Source organism: Helobdella robusta (assembly GCF_000326865.2).
Source record: "Helobdella robusta unplaced genomic scaffold HELROscaffold_13, whole genome shotgun sequence".
In the NCBI taxonomy this organism is placed as follows: Eukaryota; Metazoa; Annelida; class Clitellata; order Rhynchobdellida; family Glossiphoniidae; genus Helobdella; species Helobdella robusta.
The window spans coordinates 1019096-1036571 of NW_008703718.1; the positions used below are offsets into that span (position 1 = coordinate 1019096).

A 17476-nucleotide genomic window follows, 5' to 3' on the forward strand; every position below is an offset into this window, starting at 1 on the left:
GAGAAGAGTAGGATCATCAAGAAAAGGCAAAAGTTTTTTTTTAATCGTTATTGATTTAAAAAAATGCATTCTGTGTTCATTGTGTATGTTTTTCTACAAATACAGCAGAAAAATAATAATTATTATTTAATATTTACACCACACAAAATTTAATTTATTAATAAATAATAGAAATTAATAGGATTATCAAATACACACAACTACAGTATTATATATTTTTATAGCATCGATATATAACTATATAATTATATATACATGTATATATGCATACCTGTTAGCTGCCACTTAACAGCATATAACATATAACATAATATAGCATATAAGCTTATAATAACATGCATACATGTCAGCTGCTATTTAAACAGCATATATCATATAACATAATATAACATATATCGCATATGCATACAGGCTTGCTGTACCCTCTCTCTTTTACGTTTATCTCTTTTTTAACGTGTGTATAATTGGCTTTTTAACGTTTGTATAGTTGGCATCAAAGATTGCTTATAAAATTATATAGGTCGGTCATTGTGGCTAAGTTCAGTCACATACTTATTGATGAGATATCGCCATTATAGTGTGCTCCATGCCATGGGGGCTCCTTGATCTGTACTAGTAAGGGGTACGTTGATCTGAAGATCAAAGTGCCCCTACTGTCCTCAGATAATAATTCTCCAGGATGTTTAGTCATTTTTCTCTAACCATGCAAAATGCTATTTTTCCATTATTGTAAAATGTAATTTGTGTACTTTGCAGGTTTGGTTTCATAATGGTGAGATATCGGGAGCGAAAAACTAATCGAGGTAAAACACCTGTTGAAGTGATGAGAACAGCAGTTGATGAAGTTCTGAAAAAGAACAGAGCTATCAATGCTGTTGCACGTGAAACTGGAATTGACCGAATGACATTGAAGCGATATGTTCGGAAGAGTAGTCTCAGTCCAAGTGTAGGTTTGATACCGAATTGGAATACAAGGCAGGTATTCAATTTAGAACAAGAAGAGATGCTTGCAAAGTATTTGCTGCAAGCATCTAAGATGAACTATGGACTATCCACCAAAACAACTCGCCAGTTCGCATATGATATGGCCGTTGCGAATAATATAACATGCCCATCTTCATGGTCAATGAAAAAAACTGCTGGTATTGATTGGCTCCAGGGTTTTATGAAAAGAAGACCCGAGTTGTCACTACGTGCAGCTGAAGCGACTAGTCTGGCAAGAGCAACAGCATTCAATAAATATAATGTCAGTGAATTCTTCAAAAATCTTCACAAGGTTCGTGCAAGGCATAACTTTGGTCCGGAGAACATATACAATGTAGATGAAACTGGACTCAACTGTGCAAAAGCCTGTTAAAGTTATAGCCGGTCGAGGATTGAAACAAGTCGGAAGGATGACATCTCAGGAAAGAGGGAAATTAATTACAGTATGCTGTGCTATAAATGCAATTGGTAATTCCATACCACCTTTGTTTATTTTTCCTCGTGTCAACTTCAAAGAGTTCATGATAAGAGATGGTCCTCGAGGTTGTGTCGGATTTGCAAATCCATCTGGTTGAAAAGGGAAAAGATGTCATCATTCAACTTTATCTGTAGAAATGCTGAATTATATCAATTTATAAAAGAGGACATTGTTTGTAAAGTTCCAGATCCAATTCAGCATGGTGGAACTGCTCGAGTCAGTCGTCACTTGGTTTTTCCCGTTGATTTGACAATTTTTAAAGATCTTAATTAATGTTAATTTTTATTAAAAATTATGAATTATTATATCCAATGTGTTTTAGCGAGTTTTTTGGAGGCAAATGAACATCAAATCATATTGATTTATACCTAGGATCAATGTACCCCATGGGAGGGATCATGGTACCCCGTATATGGGGTGCTTTGATCCTTTGTAGGGGTTGTACCAAAGTTAAATTTTTTTAAAAATTTCTTGTATTATACAATTGAAACTGAACTTAATACATTAAATGAATGTTCCTCTGTAAATTGCACAAATATTAATATTCACTTTTTGGTTAGTTTCACTGTTGTTACAAAAAAACCTCAAAACAGATCAATGTGCCCCCATCTCCCCTATCTTATGCGACTAACTTAGCTTCATGAAACATTGATACACCCAAAAGAATATATGGATCTTTGGAGATTGACGACTGGTTTGAAAAATTGGCAACAATGACCTCACATTATGATTAGCAGGGAATTCTAACAGTATAGCCTCGGTGGTTGACAAAATCTAAAATATATTATATAGTGATGTAGACGCTTCCAGGTCGATTTTTTGTCTAACTCTTGTTTAAGTTCCTGTATAATTCAACAGCTTGGAGACTGACAACTTCCCACTCCAACACTTTGATATAGACTACATTGGTTAAAATGGCCGTGCAAAAACTTGCTCACCTCTCACCATCACTTAGAAAAGTCATTGAAAAGGAAAAAACAACATAGTAAACAAAGCAATAACGTTAAACAACTGAAAAAAAGGTGAAGAAGAGGGAAGAAAATAAAACTAAATGCAGATTGAAATTGGTGTGCTTATCAGGCTAGAAAACATTAATCAGGTCACCCTTCGACTACACACTTACCTGTGAAACCACACGAAGGGATTTAAAGGCTCGCAGCCATTGCATTGAAATAACGATTGATGTTGAAGATATATGCTTCAAGTAATCTTAAGTACAATGGTATGCACTGTATTTGATAATAATATCATTTTTAGTCAAGCAATGATCAAAATAAAACTAAATTCACAATTTTGTTTTCAAATATATGACGATTAGATTAGATTAGATTAGAAGGAATAGCTTGTATTACAGTCAATTAATTAAAGTCTAAGTACATGTTCTTCAGCTTTCGTATCATTATTTTAAGTGTATGATGGTCAACATTCCATATTATATTATTCTATATGTATATATATATATATATATATGTATGTATGTATGTATAAATGAAAGGAAGAAAAATGTGAATTAAAATATGGGTTGCTTATGAATGGAGTGCTAGAAAAGAGAGAAGCACATGATTGTGTATTAACTTTAAAAACACCCACCACTGTAGTTTGTAGTTCTGTTTGTTTACATTTTTCACGCTCTTGAAAAAAACTTCTGTAAAACTTTAAAAATTTTTTGTTCGTATCGTCGTCCTAACGCTCCTAACTCGCTGGTGGATACCTACCGTCCTATCGTTCTGCCTGCTTCTGGAATGATAAAAAATGCATTTCTCCATTCCGGACACCACCGACATCATCGATTCAAGAAATAATAATTACACGGTTTTGTTTCAATTTAATTTTTTATATTAAATTTATTTTAAATTTTAATAATAAATTAAATTTTATTATGAATTTTTTTTCACTGTTTAATCTTACTTTTTTTAATTTAAAAACTATTTAATTGACAACTATTTTTTTTCAATATAAAAATTTTAAAGTTTAAAAATTAAAACATTAATTTTAATATTTCATATTAAATGGTTTAATTTTTTTAATATATTCAATTAGTTTACTTAATAGAAAAATTACTGTAGTTTAAAATTTAAAACAAAAAAATTTTTAAATATGAATACATGACCACACACAATGCAATCATTATATTATATTTATTTAAAATTAATTCAATTATTTATGAATTGGCAAATTTTCATCAACAAGCTATTTTATTTTTCTATGTTTGTATTTATATATTTAAAATTAATAGTTCAATTGTCTTATTATTTTTTTTTATATACATTTATTTTAACTTTAGGAAATTTAATTTAAGAAATGGACATTGCTTTTTTATTTTCCATAACGGCATCATAAACTAACCAATTAATTTCCTATTTGTCTTTCAGTTGTACAACATACAGATTAATGGTGTGTACCACTGTTCACTGAGATACTCACAACTGCACAATTTCAATGCCAACGTGAGCATCATTTAATTTTTTAAATTACTTATTTGATATAACACTAACTATTCAAATTAGTGACATTTTTCATTATATTTACAGTTGAAGAAAGAATTTGATTCCAATATTTTGCCTCCATTCCCTCCAAAAAGACTTTTTTCATTATCTACTTCACAGATTGAAGAAAGAAGATTGGAACTTGAACGATACATTCAACAGAGTATTTAACTAATTACTAACAATTAATTATTTATTTAATTTTTTGAAATCTTTTCTTCTTTTATTACAGCATTTTAATTCTTTATAGAAATAAATAACATTTTACATTTAAATGTTTTATTTATTATATTTAAATTTATTTTCAGTTAGCCAATGTCCTCAAATATTATCCAGCGAGACATTCACTGATTTCTTCCTGAATGCTCAAAAGGTTAAAAGTTCTCATCAAAATTATTATTTCTTTCTCTCTTACAAACTATTTTTAATTATTTTTTTATTTAAAAATTGTTCAGGAGAGTTTGCAAGAGAAAGATGAAGATGTCAATTTGGACATTTATTCTCCCAGTGGTAAGAAGGTGGTTGTAGCTGTGCGTTCACTTGACAAAACTTTGTTGGTCTACCAGGTTTGTTGCTCATTTATTGTTAGTCTCATTTAATCTAACATGGTCTTTTGTAGCTCTTCTTAGAAATCATCTCGATAAAATTCATTTTTCACAGAGCAGGTTGATTGATTGATTGAATTGATCAATGAACTGATAAATGATTAATTTTTTGGTTGTTTTGACTGGTTGGGAATTGATATGTTTGCTTGCTGGTTGGTTGGATTGTTAAATATGTGATTGATGACTAACATATTAATCTAACCACTTTTAGGCAGCTGCTGCTAAGATGAGCTTACCCGAGAAGTCACAGCCATATTTTGCATTGTACCTTATCTTGAAAAGCTCTCCAAACAGCTTTGCAGGTTGGTTTTCATTGGAGTTTAAACTTTCAATTCATTATCTAATCATGCAGTTTTTTGTTTAAACTCATTTTTTACATAATGGCACTTAAAATATTTGTTCTCAACAGTTTCATCATATGCTCATTCAACAGTGTCATTTGTTCATTTTCATTCTACAGTTATAATGTTGTTGCTGTGATTATCAACACTTTGTTCATAAAATCAGTTGACTTTTCGTTACTTTTTATTCATTGTTATAATAATAATTATAATAATAATAATTATTATTATATTACTAACAATATTTTGTTAACGCATGTCGGTAGTTATACGAAAGATGCAGGGATTTGAATCTCCATACATATCTATGAAAGCCACGTTGAACTTGCAAGGCCGCTACTTTCTATGCATCAGGAAGGCGTTAGTTCATTCATCTGTAGATTATATTTTCTTCATTGTCCTCAGTTAACTCATTACAACCACTGACTTCTTGTAGGCTTTTTTTTGACACAGAAACATTGTACTGTACATTAGTTAGTCACTTATTCAGTTTGCCAGACCAGAGTTCATTCAGTCTGCAACAAAGTCTAGTGCCATGTACAATGTTCACTTGTGCATTACAATGTTACACAGAATTATTTAGTCAGTCTCTGCCTATTCAGTTTAATATCATCTTATTTTTGTGTTCTAATCTGCCTTATTTTAATTATTAGATTTAATTATAGTATGAGAATTAATTATGATGATTATAATTAAATGACAAATTTAAGATAATAACAAATTAGATCATATCTATCCCATCCATCTAATCATATCATATCTATTGTATCTATCTATCTAATTTATCAATCCAATCTGTTTTGTTTTTCTATCCAATCAGCTAACCTATCAAGAGACAATCACATGACGCCAACAACGTTATACACTCAACTTTAATTATTTTTGTAAACTTTGTACTATCACATGCATTTCATTTTAAACTAAAAACTACCATTGTTTGTCTTATTTAAAAATACTTAAATATGTTAAAACTCTAATGCTAACATTTTAATCATATGAATTAATTATAACATTATAATTAATTATAATATTATAATTAATAATGATAATAAAAATAGAACGCTAAACAATGGACCGCCATTTAAGATAATAACAAATGTAACATTGGCCAAAAGTGATAGCTTTGTAATGGGCACTGAACTGAATTATTTTCTGAATGAACATTGAACATTCCAGATACTGGGACCCATGTTATGATGAAGATCTTCTTGATGACAGGATCTCATTGAATCTCCTCTACACTCAAGTAACTAATTCCTTCCATGAATGTTCTTCGTCATGCACGTTGTAGCTTTTGTTGTTGTGACTGTTTTGTTGTTGGTGTTGTTGTCGTGTTTGTTGTGTTGTTGGTTTGTCGTTATTGTATTCCTGTCTCTTTGAAGTTTCACCTTTATAATAATCAATCGATCACTCGGTATGCTCTGAAGATTAAACTTCATAATGATGATTTTATGACAATAGCCACCAATACATGAAATATAAAAACGACAGTTTCAGAAGTTTATAACGCCATTTTCTTTTACTACAGAGTAATTTTGATGTAATTATTTTTTATAGCAATTTACGTTTAAGAGATGGTATACAATAATTATTATATATGTGAGGTCATATTTAACAGCATTCAACAATCTTATGATGAGTCTCTGTTAAAGTCTTCAACATTTTTTTTTGTTTTTACGATTGATGTAAAATGCTTCCGAGTGGTTTTTTAAATTTTAACTATTAGATTTTGCATTCCTAGTACCTATGTATATCAAATTATTTCAGAGTGACTACTTGGTGTTAATATCATTGTTGTATTCTGTTAAATTAAATTATTTTCGACCAAGTTAACAATTGTTTGAAGCTTTAGAACAATGACTCAATGAAATGAGATTGACACAATTAAAATATTGCAATCATAAAATGCCAATTTACATTTAGTAAGCTTTCAACAGCTTGATAAGAAAGAATATAAGAAGAATGGATGTGGAACATTTTGTTTTTATATTTGTTTGTATTTTTCTGCTATTTTTGGCGATTGTGTTTGGAGAACATATATTTCCTTCGGTTGTTATTTTGGTTATCATCACACGCCTACCATCAAATCAGTGCACCTGATGCAAATCTTCTTTTAAAAATCATCTTTTTATGTGATTATGGGTGGAATCTCTGAATATTTCAGACAAAAAATCCTCTTTCATGTGCACTTTTACGCAAGTTCGTCACACGCATTCTAGAAATTTTACAAATTCTCTGCTGAACAATCTTAGTTATGCATAATCCAGTTATTTACTTGCCATTCATAACTTGTGAAAGACAAGTGAACATATGATTGATTGACTGATGACGAAAATGTTTCAGCTATCTGATTTGTGTCTGTTGTAGCGAGTGTGCATGTGTACCTGTAAAGCAACATTATGTGTCTATGAGTTTTATTTTATTCTTTAAAAATGAGAATTTGACAGAGACAGAATCCGTAACAACATTATTGATTCTAAAAGCTAATGAATAAATAACTGAGTTACCAACCTACGTACATACACACACGTGCAGTGCACACATAATTTGTGTACACACATAGTTAATATTCAGCAGTTTTATTTGAACATCAAAGTTAAATCTGAATCAAGCTATTCATTGTTTTTGTATATGTAATTCTCATAAGAATGGTTAGAAAGCATATCTTTAATGACACATTATTTTTGTTAGTGTTGTTCATCAATGTTAATTGTTGTTCTAACGGTCTAGCTGTTCAATGTTCTAACTGCTAATTACTGCTTGTGTCTGTCCTGGCTGTCACTGTCACTGCTGTCATTGTTGCTGTTATCAATTTAATTTTTCGTAAAATGATCATGTTTCTTTGATTTTAACTCGGCCTATGTTATAAAAATTAATCGTCATGCCTGCACGAAGACATGATATTTTGAACTTCAGTCAGTTAATCATTTCCTTCAATTTCTAAATCACTCGTGCAATAAAACGAGATGAGATGCACGTACGCTAGATCGCACTCACACTGAATCCAACGTGCACGCTTCAAATGAATGCTCTACTGCACTACTTTCATAACTTATCTTGAGTTAATAATGGTCATTCATGTCATCATCGTTAATTAGTCTGATGTCTAAGAGTATGTGTATGCCTGGATGAATGGTAGCTAGAATGATTTTCTGCAGGTTTTGCGCAATACTGCATCTGAAAGTTTAAAAATAGACCGATTTGTTATAAATTTTCATTTCATTTAATAAATTTTTGTTTGAATGAATTTTATTAGGCTCAGTGCGATAAAGAAAATGGCTGGCTGGAACTAAATGATGAACAGTCTCAAAGATTAGCCTACTTTGATAAACAGGGCTCCAAAAAAGAAGTTAGTGAATGTTTATTTGAATATCATCATCACATCGTCATCACCATCAGTTCATTTTAGCCAACAACATCTAATCAATGACACTTTGTTAGTTCCTGAATCATATTTATTTTACTGTCATCCATCAACTTAATCCTTTTTATTGAACATCCTGAATTTTGTATCTTCGCAACTTCAGTACACGCAAGTATATTTTTAATTCTCTGCAGTGGGCCACCTATCTGATTTCTATAAGCATGCGTTAATATTTCACTTTATTATTTTTTTTTGTTGCAATTGTCAATGCATTGCTTTCATCTTCGTGTTACACGTTGTTACATATCATCATCGTCGTCGTTGTCATCACTTAACAATATGTTGAACTCCATTCTGAACGCTCTGATGGGAATTTTTTAAATTTATCAGCAGTGTAATATCGACACAAACTGAATTGATGGGTGGCATTTGAAATAGCGTTTTGTTTGTGTTTTTTATGATTGTAAAAGGTAGAGTTTGATATTTTTCATTGTAAAGAATTATTTGATTCAACTTGTTTGAATCAGAAATATTTGTTTAGTTTAAGAAATAAAGTAGGCAACTCAAAATTAATTGAACCTGCTAATAGTTCTTGAAGTACGCACGTAACTTGAAGTACTACAACCACATGTTCACTAATCTCTGCATGTCCGACTACCCTCGACCCTGCACTCCTGTCGTCGTCGCCATCGGCCCCAAGGAGATCCTTCTGAAACTACAAACTGAGGTTTACTTTTAAATTTTGTTATACTTCATTATTTTTCAACCTTTTTTGTTTTTGTTATTAATTGAATACCACACGTCATAGGAGTCATACAATGCAATGTTAACATCTTGATACATGCATTCGATGTTTAGAACTCATGTAGATTTTGAACAATGCCACTTTGCAGGCTCTTTCCTAACTAAGCAACCTGTGAAGTGGCTGATTTTTTTTTATCATGGTTGGCTTTGTAAGTCTTAAAACTAAAATTCAGAATTGAAAATGAAACATTTCTACTGACTACTCTAGGTTGATCTTATATTTTAAAAGTCACAATGCAAAAACAGTTTAACATTCTTGTTAAATTTTATATTTGTTCTCCAGAGTGGAATCAAAGAAGTGGAATTAAAGGTGACAAGGATCAGATGTTGGAGGATTGCTTCTGTGGTTAGCGTGTTTCTCATTATTCGTACAAGTATCAACATTAGACGTAACGACACATTCTATGATTTGAAAACATGCGCTAGACACCCTTGTGTAGTAAATAATGCGTTCGTCCCACTAGTATCTGTATATATGACGAATGATCATCGTTAAATGCGAACAGGCTCTAGAGAATTACAATCCTCAAATAGCAGCACTTGGACCAAAAACCTTAGAACTGTCCCTTGAGTACCTCATATCTAAGAACACATTAAAGTGGATCTCCATCTACAGCCCACAGGTAGTTTCTCATTTATTTTGATACTGTTGCAAATTCAAAAAGCAGTTGATTGTCACATAATTTTCTCATTTCACTTTTAATCTTTTATATTCGTTAGCCTGATATACATCCATGCTAATGATTCTCAAATTTAAAAGTTATTGGGGAACAATTTTATGTTGTGTATTTAATTTACTTAAATTATCTCAATTTTCAATTAATATGTTATTAATTTTACTCCTTTTTAGTCTTTATTATTCAACGCCTTTCGCCAAACCCAATCGAAATTTTTTCCCCAGGCTATCTTCATAAGCATGTGCCTGCAGAGCGTGGTTGATGAACTGATCATGAAGAAAAATGGAGAGCATATAAATAAAGTAACAAATTGCGAGCAAATGTATCATTATTTTTATACCTTTTTCATTCTGTATCAAATTATTGATTAGTATTTTTTTTAACTGCTTCATTATGTTTGAACCATTTGGATTGAATTTTAGATTTTAGCTTTTCTATTCCATTAATTATTTTCTCTATATAAAAGAACTCTACCGATTATAATAGTGTCGGTTGTATAATTTGTCTCAGAGTCTGAACAAACTGTTAAAAAAGTCAATCTCTAAGGAGAAGTCTCCACCGGTAAAAAGCATCTTCATTGTTGTTTCATTTTGAAGGATAAACCTTAAACTCTAATCAAATTTTATTGCTTATTTTACTTATTTATACATAAAACTCTATCATTTTGTTAACAGATCGAATCTACATTTTTAAACCCGGAGCTCTATTTTACTGGAAATTCTGCATTTGATGATATAAGAGATGATGATTTATAAAACAATATGTATAATCGGTTAAATTCATTGAATATCTTATTATCTTATTTATTTGTATATTTATTTTTTACTATCTTCTTCAATTATATTATTGTCATTGATTCTCCTCGTTTATTGACTAAAAACATTATTAAACTCTTCACGTCTGCAGACTACCTTGTATAGCATTTCATGGTGCATAGAATTTAATGCGTCGATCGTACGAACGCTGGTTCTGTAGATGGTTATATTATATATATATATTATATATATATATTATATATATATATACAAATATATATATCTATTTTATTATACTTACATGTGTCTAATGTCCGTTCCTTATAATATCGTTTGCAGTGATTTCGTCCTTAATTTTTAATTGCGTGGATTCATCGTAACATTGAATTCCATTTTAAGCTTACTATAAAAATCAGGGATATTTATGTGGTCTGTGAATGTACGTGTGTGTGCGTAATATTATCTTGTGCGTGTGCGTGATATAATCTTCTGTGCGTGTGAGTGTGTGATATGACCGTGTGAAGATGTGTGATTGGCGTGTCATGTTTATAGAAAATTATTTTGGTATGTGTTTATTTACATTTTAAATGAACTTTCTCAAAACTTTTTCGCCAAACTCAATTTAACTAATTTTGTTTATTATTTAAAAATTAACAAAAACAGCTTTGTAAATTTTACATCGATAAAATGATTGATTGATTGATTGATTGATTGATTGATTGATTGATTGATTGATTGATTGATTGATTGATTGATTGATTGATTGATAGATAAGTAGGTAGCTTAGCGTAAACCTACGCTGAGTAAACCGAATGATATGCTCTAGGATCGCATAGTTTTTAGAGCCATGCAACCAGATGAAAGCATCGGAACGTTTTGGGAAGTATCTATTTTCAGTTTCTCCTTATTGATTGCATTTATCAGTTTCTCTATTTTTCAAAAGCTGATAATAATCAAAAGTTTTTTATGGTCCATAAGTAAATGGTATCACAAAGGATATAAAACAAAAGAATTATTAACAAAGGAATTATTCACAAAAACGTCTGAAAATGCTAAATTGAAATAATTTCAAAACTTTAATAAGACATTTTAATACAGTCGTGAAAATAATTGGATTTATACTTTTGAGTTTGAATTCTATTGATAGTTTTTACGCTACTACCTTCATGTATGTATGTTGCACCATGAAATGAATCTTGCTACTATCTTCATGTATGTATGTATGTACCACGAAATGAGTTTTGCTACTATCTTTATGTGTGTATGTACCATGAAATGAATCTTGATACTATTTTCATGTGTGTACAAGTACATTGATCAATGCACATATATATATTTGAAAAATTTGCAATATTGATGATCGTCGATATTGCAATCTTAAACTGATTTGTACCATTCGTCTGGCCATGATGTCTAAAGTACCTTGTATAATAAGAATACGAAAAGCAATTCCAGTTTTAAATTACGTGATTGAAACTCTAAGTAGTAGAAAATAAATTTTCTTAAATGGATTATTTAATAAAAAATAGTTACCTGATAAAATTTCAATTGTAAAAATTAATCCGCCATCGCTGACAAGTTCTAAGTATATGAGCCAATCACGTCGAAACACGAATTCTTCTTCGTGGACGATTTTTCAAACGTTTTTCCTCGTCGTTGTTTGGAAAACTGAGAGGAAATGGCCGTACGTACTCTTTCCATCGCTGTCTGCATCTTCTTACTTATTAATATTTACTTTGCATCAGCTGAAAAAGGACCGAAAGTTACGGATAAGGTTGTTATTCTCGCTAATCATCTGATGTTTTCGTGTCACATTTATTTACTTTACAATTTCAAATTGGCTCATTGATCAAAATCAAACCATGCATTGCATTGCATGATGCGTACATGACAATTACATATGTGATAACATGTCAATTTTGATTTTGTTGTGGGCACATGTTGTTGCAAACTATGTTTTGTTAATCTTTAATAATTAATTTCAAGGTGTTTTTTGATATTGAAATTGGAGGCGAAAAACAGGGCAGAATTGTTATAGGATTATTTGGCAAAACTGTTCCAAGAACTGTAAAAAATTTCAAAACAATTGCAGAAGGCACTGAGGTTTGTCATTTTTAGTTTGATAATTAATTTAATAAAAATTATAGTATATACTTATATAATAGTTATAATATTAATAAATAATTGCTATGTAAGAATCATATTCATATGTAAATACTGAATTGTAAATGTTTGTGCATTTTACTTTCAGGTTGCAAAAGATGGCACAAAATTGTCATACAAGGGAAGTAAGTTTCACAGAGTCATTAAAGATTTTATGATTCAAGGTGGTGATTTCAACAAAGGAGATGGGACAGGAGGTTGTATAATGTCATTGTTCAAATTTTATTTCAGAGTCTTTAAAAGTCTTACCTTACTCTTATGAATAGTTTTGTTACACTTATTTTAATGATTTTCTTTAAAATATGTTAATAAATCAGGTTTGCCAAATAGAGCTTCTTTTCTAACCAGTTAAATTAATTTTTAAATCATGACTGAGTTTAATAGGTTTATTTATTTTAAGTAGCTCATTTCTTTTGGTTTTAGTTCAGTATACTGTTAAAAAGTGTGCCAAATGTGATTAAATTCTATATATTTTTTGAAATGCTATGTTAGCTGATGTGTTGTTTTTGCAATTTATAATAAAAATTTCTTCTTTTGAATAATTTTATTATCTCAGTCTCTTACTGTTTGGTTCAATCTGTTGTCACAATAAAAGTTTTGTCTGCTTTTGTATGGTTCTCTAAGTATTTTCAATATAAAATTTGAAAAGTTTCCATGTTGCTGTTATTATAGATACTTGGAAAATGTTGTGGTCTGACTGAATTTTTTGTTTAAACTCTAAATATACCAATAATTAAAATTAGCTAAACTAGCAATAATTTTAAATGCATTTAAATTTGAAACCATTTTAAATGCAAGCTTAATGATTAATCAAACTCATTATTTATCAATAGGATTGAGCATATATGGGGCTAAATTTCCTGATGAGAACTTCAAATTGAAGCATTATGGTGCTGGTTGGGTTTCCATGGCCAATGCTGGCAAAGATACAAATGGTTCCCAGTTTTTCATAACAACCAAGGCCACAGATTGGTTGAATGGCAGACATGTTGTATTTGGTGTTGTGCTTGAAGGCATGGTATGTTTTTTTGTTAATTACATTGCTAATTTTAATTTATTATTAATTAATAATGCTATTAATAATAATATAATAATTAATAATGCTAATTTTATTTTCTGAGAAATTTCTAGCTTGGTACTTTTATAAGTGATACAAAAAACACAATACAGAAAGTTGTAAGACTGATTGAGAATGTGAAAAAAGATGGGAGAGACAAACCTTTGGATGATGTTGTCATTGCTGATTGTGGTTCACTACCTGTTGAGGAGCCATTTGCTGTTCCAAAAGAAAGTGCCAAAGAATTATAATTATATTCTGAACTGTTATACGTGTGTTATCAAATTTCAAACAGTTTATTTGGTTTCATTAATCATTCAACTATTGTATTGTGGCAAAATATCGATAGGTCGTCACTGGTAAAAATGATTTTTTTTTTATTTTTCCTTATGTCAGTTTATAGATTTTTCTTTAATTATTTTTATGGTTCTTAGGCGTTTAAGTAATGGTATAAAGTTGTTCAATCTAAAGCAATTAAGTTTAAAAATAAACGACTCGACAATGGTCTGTTAATTCGTTTTTTTAATATCAATTAAATCAATCTTCGTTTTGCGTCCAGAGACCCGGTTTCCCGAGGTAGGACGTGAATAACGTTAATATCCATTAAATGCCTGAGTTATTTTCAGACGAGTGTAATGATTGATTACATTTTGCGTTATGAAATGTATGGCAATTAAATGAATCACGCTAAGGTGTAGACACGCTGTGATCATCGAATTCTTAATTGCTTGATCTTTTAAATAATTAGTTGATTGCATTTGCTCTGCATACATGTACATGCATTACAATACGCGTTTAACTTCATTTGAACATCTGAAATTGTGCGTGTGTGTGTGTGTGTTTAAACTGAGTTACGCTATAAAAACTGATCGCCGTCACATCTTGACTGACATTTAAAATTTGTAAAATGATTAAGTTATGTTGACGTTGAATTATTTTCATGTTTCCAACTCCGATTCGGCAACATCCTTCGATCGATTTCTTAATACCGACAAAAAGCAAATACAAGTGATTTTTATTTATCTGTAAAAGATTCGTTGACTTGGTTCATTTTTATAGGCTGAGCCGAAGCTGAAATTTAAATTATTTTGGATCATGGCACAGATTACAATTTTAGTGTATGTTAGTTTGAAGAAGTTTGGATTTGATTGTCTTTTTTTCAATTCTTCGTAGGTCTTCCGAGCTCATCTAAATAGCTTCAATTCACCAGCTGCCTTCAGGGTATTTTCTAGGTCAGAAAAGAAATCGCTGAGTATTCAACCGAATGGACACAACAATCATAGAATACATCATCATCACCACCCCGTTCGAATCTCGGTATGTTTTGCCTAGAATTTGTGGTAATCGTATCCTATTTGTATTAAAATTAATTCAAGTTGGGACGAAATTATGTATTTATGTCTACACAAGTGGTTTGCAACGGGGTCGGTGAGAGAAAATACTGTGTAGCTATAAGAAAGATTTGAAATTTCACTCAAAATTTATTTTGCGTTCGTTTTTTACGTGATATCTCGATAAATTTTGGGGAAAACCTGTTTTTAGATTCACATAAATAAGATGAATTATGAAAGCAAAAAATGTCAAAAAAGGATCAAAATTCACAGAGGAAATTTATTATAAAAATTCTGAAAAAACTCTAATTTATGATTAAAGCACATGATTTCACTGTCAATTTACATAGGGACTAAGTCGGCCTAGAATATTTTGAAATTTTTTTTTGTCATTTTGTTTATATAATATTAAATACCATTATATTAAATTAGTTTGGTTTAAATTTATTTTTATCAAATGATATGAATAACAATTCTTAAAGAATCCTGGCCGGTGGTGTGCAATTCATGGAAAAATTGCTTGGAACATTTATTACAAAAGGCATTTGAAGAGGCACGTGACTTCAAAACGGTTCTACAACAGTCACAGCCAATCAACGTCAAACAGTTGTCATAGTTCATTGACTAATTTCAATCATGTTTTCAGTACGCAATTTAATTCTCACAGCAAAACACATCATCATCAAAACAGTCTAAACAATTTGAATCAAATTTTGAATACGAATGACAGACTTGAACGGCGATATCACGATTACAGAAAAAATTTCTATGTGCATACTTTAAGCCAGCATACTAACCACTACTATCACCACCATAGCATTCATCTTGTGAACGATAAGAATAATAATTGTAAAATCAACGGCGTTTCTGTTGCTAATCACGTTACAGAGGGACAAAATCACCATTGTCATGAAAAAATATCAAAAGCTGTCAAAAAAACTAAGTCAATGCAAACTCCTAGAGATAATAACGATAGTATTCCAACTGAAACATTAACGGAAAAAGTCGTTCTGGAGAATTTGAATCCAGGTTAGACTACAGTTAATTTTAACTTTAAATGTACAATTTAATTTTTTAAAAAGTAGAATCAAGAACACTTGTAAACCGCACAAATTCAATAATTTTTCATTTTTGTCAGCGAAACTTATTATATTTGTTTAAACCTTTTCCATTCTTTCATAGCCGTATTAGGTCCCGTTTCAGATTTGAATGAAAAAATAAAAAATGAAATTCAGAAGCGCCTAACTATGAATGATGATCTAAAAGATGACATGAGAACATTCAACCACCACAACAGTTCAAGTTTTATTCGTCCGATTCAAAATACCCACGCAGAAAAAAATTTTTCTTCTCAGCTTGAATCACATTGCAGTGTTAAAAAGCTGCAACAAAGCATTCGTGATGCAAATAGCGTCCAAATAAAAACTGAACCCGAAGACGAAAAAGAAATATCTGAGATAATCTATAAAAAGAAAGTAGATAACGGTCCTCCAAGTCATGCCGAAGTTGATTGCAAATTTGTGAACTACACTCAATCGAAGCCTCGAGTAAAATCTTATTGCATCTTTGACAATCATCATAATACGATTAAAAAAAATCCAAATAATATCCAAAGATCGTATGAAATAGTCATGAAAAAAAACGGAAATGACGATTTTGTGAAAGAGAAATCAGTAAATGAGAACATTGATCTGCAGTCGAGAACACCGTCCAGCGGAAGTGATTCATCGACCATCAGCTCTTTTGAAAATTTCAAATGCAAAATGGATGCTAAATATACTTATGAAGATAAAATGAAAAATTATCAAAAATATCTAAAAATGGACAGTCAGATTGCACAGAATAACATGTTTATATGTCGCGAAAATTATCGTAAAATGAAAAAGTCGGCTACCAATCATGATTTTGATGACAATGTTTATAACAATTGTACATCATCCAGGACCTCATGTCCCTTCGTCACAGACAGGAGACCGTATAAAAACAACAACTTCGAATTAGAAAGTATTTCTTCGGTGAAGAATCATGTCGTTTGTCCGAAAGGAAGTGGCGGAAGTGACAGCAGTTGCAGTAGTGACACTGGAAATAATAAAAATCAACATGCGAGCGAAAGTTTAAGTTCTGGGGACAGAGATAGTCTCAGTAGCAATAGCAGCAACAACAGTTCTATCGAAAATGTAGGCAATCCAGACATAATCAAAAGTCAAAAGAAGAAGAGCAAGTAGTTAAACATTTACTATAAGCAAAAAGCAATATTAGTGGTGCAATGCTTCTTTGCAAGTAGCACTTTCTCTCAGGTTGAAAAATTGATAAATGCCGTCCGACATTGATATAATTGATATGTTTTTGATTTATAATTTTGAATTAATCATGAAAGTTTAAAGTTTCAAACGTTTATTAATATTTTTTTAAATATACATTCTAATAAAAT

General features: G+C 30.7%; 4 protein-coding genes across 4 annotated transcripts; all 4 read left to right on the top strand.

The window, feature by feature from the left end:
• Positions 1–769: 769 nt before the first annotated feature.
• HELRODRAFT_168253 (hypothetical protein) lies at positions 770–1357 on the top strand (the record flags this gene model as incomplete). Its single annotated transcript, XM_009014136.1, has 1 exon — positions 770–1357. The coding sequence occupies one exon, from the start codon at positions 770–772 to the stop codon at positions 1355–1357; it is 588 nt and encodes a 195-aa protein (XP_009012384.1).
• A 1725-nt stretch (positions 1358–3082) lies between these two features.
• Positions 3083–11152, top strand: HELRODRAFT_97472 (hypothetical protein). The gene is made up of 16 exons (XM_009014137.1): positions 3083–3274; positions 3835–3909; positions 3994–4111; positions 4257–4321; positions 4404–4514; positions 4765–4855; positions 5161–5254; positions 6071–6140; positions 8151–8243; positions 8848–8985; positions 9346–9451; positions 9600–9685; positions 9964–10041; positions 10250–10300; positions 10414–10720; positions 10741–11152. The coding sequence occupies exons 1-15, from the start codon at positions 3215–3217 to the stop codon at positions 10492–10494; spliced, it is 1317 nt and encodes a 438-aa protein (XP_009012385.1). The 5' UTR covers positions 3083–3214; the 3' UTR covers positions 10495–10720; positions 10741–11152.
• Positions 11153–12124: 972 nt separating this feature from the next.
• Positions 12125–14227, top strand: HELRODRAFT_185333 (hypothetical protein). The gene is made up of 5 exons (XM_009014138.1): positions 12125–12268; positions 12481–12597; positions 12746–12854; positions 13491–13675; positions 13828–14227. The coding sequence occupies exons 1-5, from the start codon at positions 12173–12175 to the stop codon at positions 13963–13965; spliced, it is 645 nt and encodes a 214-aa protein (XP_009012386.1). The 5' UTR covers positions 12125–12172; the 3' UTR covers positions 13966–14227.
• Positions 14228–14978: 751 nt separating this feature from the next.
• Positions 14979–17270, top strand: HELRODRAFT_168256 (hypothetical protein; the record flags this gene model as incomplete). Its single annotated transcript, XM_009014139.1, has 3 exons — positions 14979–15031; positions 15863–16074; positions 16228–17270. The coding sequence occupies 3 exons, from the start codon at positions 14979–14981 to the stop codon at positions 17268–17270; spliced, it is 1308 nt and encodes a 435-aa protein (XP_009012387.1).
• Between the last annotated feature and the right edge of the window lie 206 nt (positions 17271–17476).